Raw genomic sequence first — 4,180 nt, 5'->3', positions numbered from 1 at the left:
AATGAAGATGCTCCAAATGAGTTTTGGTGTGCTGATAATCAATTGGTTCTGACACCATATGTGTGGGGTGACAATCGTAGATGTGGAATTGCTTGGACAAAAGTTGACAAAATATTTTTTCCATGTCGGCTTCCTTCAGAAGATAATGATGCTCTGACACATTTTCTTTCGGGGGTATTGAACTTGAATGAGAGAAAGATTTATGTATACGATTCCATATAGAGTGAGCCATATGATCAAGGAATGAATCATATTGAAATGTATGCACGCATGATCCCCCACTTGCTAAAGTTCTCACAGTTTGAATAAAATCACAAGTCTTTTGGAAATGCATTCAACAAATTTGATATTCAGTGACAAAGATCACCACACCAAACTGGATCGTATATGTTGTCATTTGCTATATAATTTATATGTACTTTAGATTTATTTTATTAAAGATATTTTTTAATTGACTCCATATCTTACATTTTTCTTAGGACTGATTGTGGTGCATTCTAAATTAAGTATGTGGATTTGTTGATGATGGGAAAGGATGAGGAGAAATTCCAACCTGAAGACACAACAAACTTTAGAAAAGAACTTGCAGTAAATCTTTGGGAACTTGGAGAGTGAAAAAGAAATTCTGGTTATGATACACCACTAGAAAATGTCGGCGACGACTATGATAGTGAACACGAAACTTCCTGCCCAAAGGAGCTGTAGTTTAGTTGTAAATAAAGTCAAATGTTGTTGAATTTGGTATAAAAGTATTGTAAAGAATCCATATGAATTTTGAGATATCCTTTAAATTGTTCACAAGGTAATTTTATTTTGTTTGCATAGCATAATTTTTTGGTCACAACTATGCCGAATGACAATATCAGCAGTAATATGAAGGAATCATGTTATTAATTTCTTTCTTTCTGTTAACTATTGATTTGTCCATTTTCAATTCCTAAATTAACTTTTGAGATTGTAAGTCTAAGTTCAGGACTAAGTATCCTTAACTTTTGAACTTGTAACTGTAAGTTAATGACTACCCGTCCTTAACTTTTGAACTTGGAACTGTAAGTTCAGGACCAAGTGTCCTTAACTTTTGAACTTGTAAGTAAGTTAAGGACTACCTGTCCTTAACTTTTGAACTTGTAACTATAAGTTCAGGACCAAGTGTCCTTAATTTTTGAACTTGAACTGTAAGTTCAGGATCAAGTGTCCTTAACTTTTGAACTTGTAATTGTAAGTTAAGGACTACCTATCCTTAACTTTTGAACTTGTAATTATAAGTTCAGGACCAAGTGTCTTTAACTTTTAAACTTCTAACTGTAAGTTAAGGACTACTTATCCTTAACTTTTGGACTTGTAACTCTAACTCCAGGACCAAAAGTCCTTAACTTTTGAACTTATTACTGTAAGTTCAGGACCAATGGTCCTTAACTTTTGAACTTGTTAGTCTATGTTAATGACTAAGTGTCCTTTAAATTATGAGCTTGTAAGTCTAAGTTATGGACTAAGTGTCCTTAATTTTTGAACTTGTAATTGTACGTTCAGGACTATTTCCTGAAATATCCTGAACTTTTAGAAATCTAGACAATAATCTGATATTTCCAGAAGTTAAGGACAATTTATAAATTTATGTCCTTAATATTAGATTCATAATTCAAATTTTCAGGACTTTTAGAAATCTATGTCCTTAACTTTTACTTGTACCAATGTGATTTTAAAAATAAAGATGTATCAAGCTGCAGGCATCAAATTCTATAAAGAAAAAGACTTTCTTGTTTACTTACAGCAAGAGTAAAATCCCATAAATATTAATTGGTCCGACAAAGGTAAATTGAATGCCCATAAAAAGAAAAGGAAACAAAGAGCACGTAAGCTCAAAGAAACTTTGAAAATTCAGGACATCTTTTATATAAACATCTGCTCAAATAAAAACAATCAAAATGAATCCAATTTATAGCAAAAACTTATAAGAGTAGATAAACATAAGTGGATATATCTGTTATTCTCTATGTTTCCTTGAAAATGGATAGACTGCTGCAGAATATATACAAGATGTTCTATTATGACCAACTCTTCTGTAACGACCACATTTGAATGTTATTTTTGATGACTCGGTAGCTGTAACATGCCTTTTCTTCTGCCTTCTACCTGGCGACACTTTGAAATCTAGAGGTTTAATAATTTGTGATTTAACACTCTCTGGTACAATCCAAGAATCAGTATGTCCTACAGGATGTATTTGTCTTTCATATGTTTTCAGCCAAGATTCCTTTAAATACCAGTACGAGCAGAAATTGGACTTCTTGATGTTTTTCTTCTCAATAGCTGTAATTGCATGTATATATGGTAATTCATTAAATTGAAACTGATAACAATCACATGTTCTTTTGTTTAAGTCCACCAATAAAGTAATTCCTTCTTTCTCAACTCTAGAACGCCATGAATCAATAGGGAAGACCTTCAATGTTGAAAAATTATAAGTTAATACATTATGTTAAATTATCATTAAAATAATAAGCTAAACAAAGAATATAATGCTTACATTTAAAGTAAAAGCTAAATCTATCTTTTTCTTCAATTCCTCTTCTACCCAACAAGAAACCTTATAAAAAGTTCCTTCGGCTTCATTTCTTCTTTCATAAAACCAACTTTGTAGCTTCACTTGGATGAAATCCATCATTCTTAATATAGGCAGCTCTGTTGCTTCTAATAGCATAAAATTCATTGACTCAACTATGTTTGTTGTGAGCATGTCGTATCTTCATTGTGGACTACAAGAATGTGCACACCTTTCCGGTGGTTCTTTCATCAAGTAGTCAAAAGTCTTCTTATCAACTTTTGCTATATCTGACATGTATAGATCAAATTCTTTGCACCTGTATACTCTTACAGCACTTCGAAAAAGTTTTTTAACCTCACCTTTTACTTTTCTTTAGGTTCTGCTCCAAATGATAGATACAAATCCTATGGTGGCTTTCAGGATATACCTTTGCAATGCCGTGTGCAATAGATTGATGCCTATCTGATAAAATTGTCACGGTTCCCAATTGCATTGCGAAGCTCACTAAAGTACCACTCATAGGAATTGTTATTTTCAAATTCTGTGATTCCAAAGGCTAGTGGGAATATTTGGTTATTTGTATCCTTTGAAACTGAAATCATTAAGACCACAATATTTTGACTTAAAAAAGTTGCATCAACAACAATCACTGGTATACAATGATTCCAACCAGATATTGATGATCCATATGCATAAAACATATAAAGAAACCTGAAAATACAGTATAACAGAAGGTTAAAAATACAAGACACCAAATTAAGGACAGGTAGTCCTTAACTTAGAGTTACAAGTTCAAAAGTTAAGGATATGTAGTCCCGAACTTAAAGTTAAAAGTTAAAAAGTTAAGGAAAGAAAGTCCTGAACTTAGAGTTACAAGCATAGAAATTAAGGACAGGTAGTCCTTAACTTAGAGTTACAATTTAGAAAGTTAAGGACATGCAGTCCTGAACTTACAGTTACAAGCACATAAATTAAGGACATGTAGTCCTGAACTTAGAGTTACAAGTTCAAAAAATAAGGACATGTAGTCCTGAACTTAGAGTTTCAAGTCCAAAAGTTAAAGACAGGTAGTCCTAAAGTTCAAGTTACAAGCTCACAAATTAAGGACATGTAGTCTTTAACTTAGAGTTAAAAGTACAGAAATTAAGGACAAGTAGTCCTTAACTTAGAGTTACAAGAACAGAAATTAAGGATGTCATGTCCTTAACTTTTTTACTGCACACATCAAAGTTAAGGATACCGTGTCCTTAATTTTCTCACTGCACATATCAAAGTTAAGGACACCTGTCCTAAAGTTTATAAAACAGACTAATAAACTCTTTTTGATTGTTTAAATGTTGTTGTCGTCTATCTTTATGTTAGTATATGTTCCCAGGTTTTTATTTTTCATCATATACAAGTATGAAGACAATAATTAATAATTCTCTTCAAGAGTTTCTCTTATTAAAGCTGAAGCACATTGAATAGCACGCCACGCCTTGTGATAACCAATGTCTAGTCTATGCAATTTTTGCCTTTCTACCATGACAAAGGTAGGTGTAACTTCAAACCTTGGGTCTCGAAGATTGTCAATAATGTAACCACTAATAAACTTTGAAGTTGCATGCCTTTGATATTATTTCATAGTTTTAACTC

At 32.3% G+C, this 4,180-nt stretch overlaps 1 protein-coding gene across 1 annotated transcript; it reads right to left on the bottom strand.

Annotated features, from left to right (window-relative positions):
* Positions 1 to 502: 502 nt before the first annotated feature.
* Positions 503 to 2,662, bottom strand: LOC142172772 (uncharacterized). The gene is made up of 3 exons (XM_075236453.1): positions 2,528 to 2,662; positions 2,057 to 2,443; positions 503 to 553 (listed from the first exon to the last, which is right to left on the bottom strand). The coding sequence occupies exons 1-3, from the start codon at positions 2,660 to 2,662 to the stop codon at positions 503 to 505; spliced, it is 573 nt and encodes a 190-aa protein (XP_075092554.1).
* Positions 2,663 to 4,180: the final 1,518 nt, after the last annotated feature.

This window comes from Nicotiana tabacum, chromosome 18 (assembly GCF_000715075.1).
Source record: "Nicotiana tabacum cultivar K326 chromosome 18, ASM71507v2, whole genome shotgun sequence".
Taxonomy (NCBI): Eukaryota; Viridiplantae; Streptophyta; class Magnoliopsida; order Solanales; family Solanaceae; genus Nicotiana; species Nicotiana tabacum.
This window is presented reverse-complemented; position numbering and strand designations above follow the sequence as displayed.

Coding starts and splice junctions, on each gene's coding strand:
- LOC142172772 (XM_075236453.1), bottom strand. CDS start 2,662: ATGGATTTCATCCAAGTGAAGCTACAAAGTTGGTTTTATGAAAGAAGA. Junction 2,444..2,527: donor ATTTAGCTTTTACTTTAAAT/GTAAGCATTATA, acceptor TCAACATTGAAG/GTCTTCCCTATTGATTCATG. Junction 554..2,056: donor AATGTGGTCGTTACAGAAGA/GTTGGTCATAAT, acceptor TTGTGTCTTCAG/GTTGGAATTTCTCCTCATCC.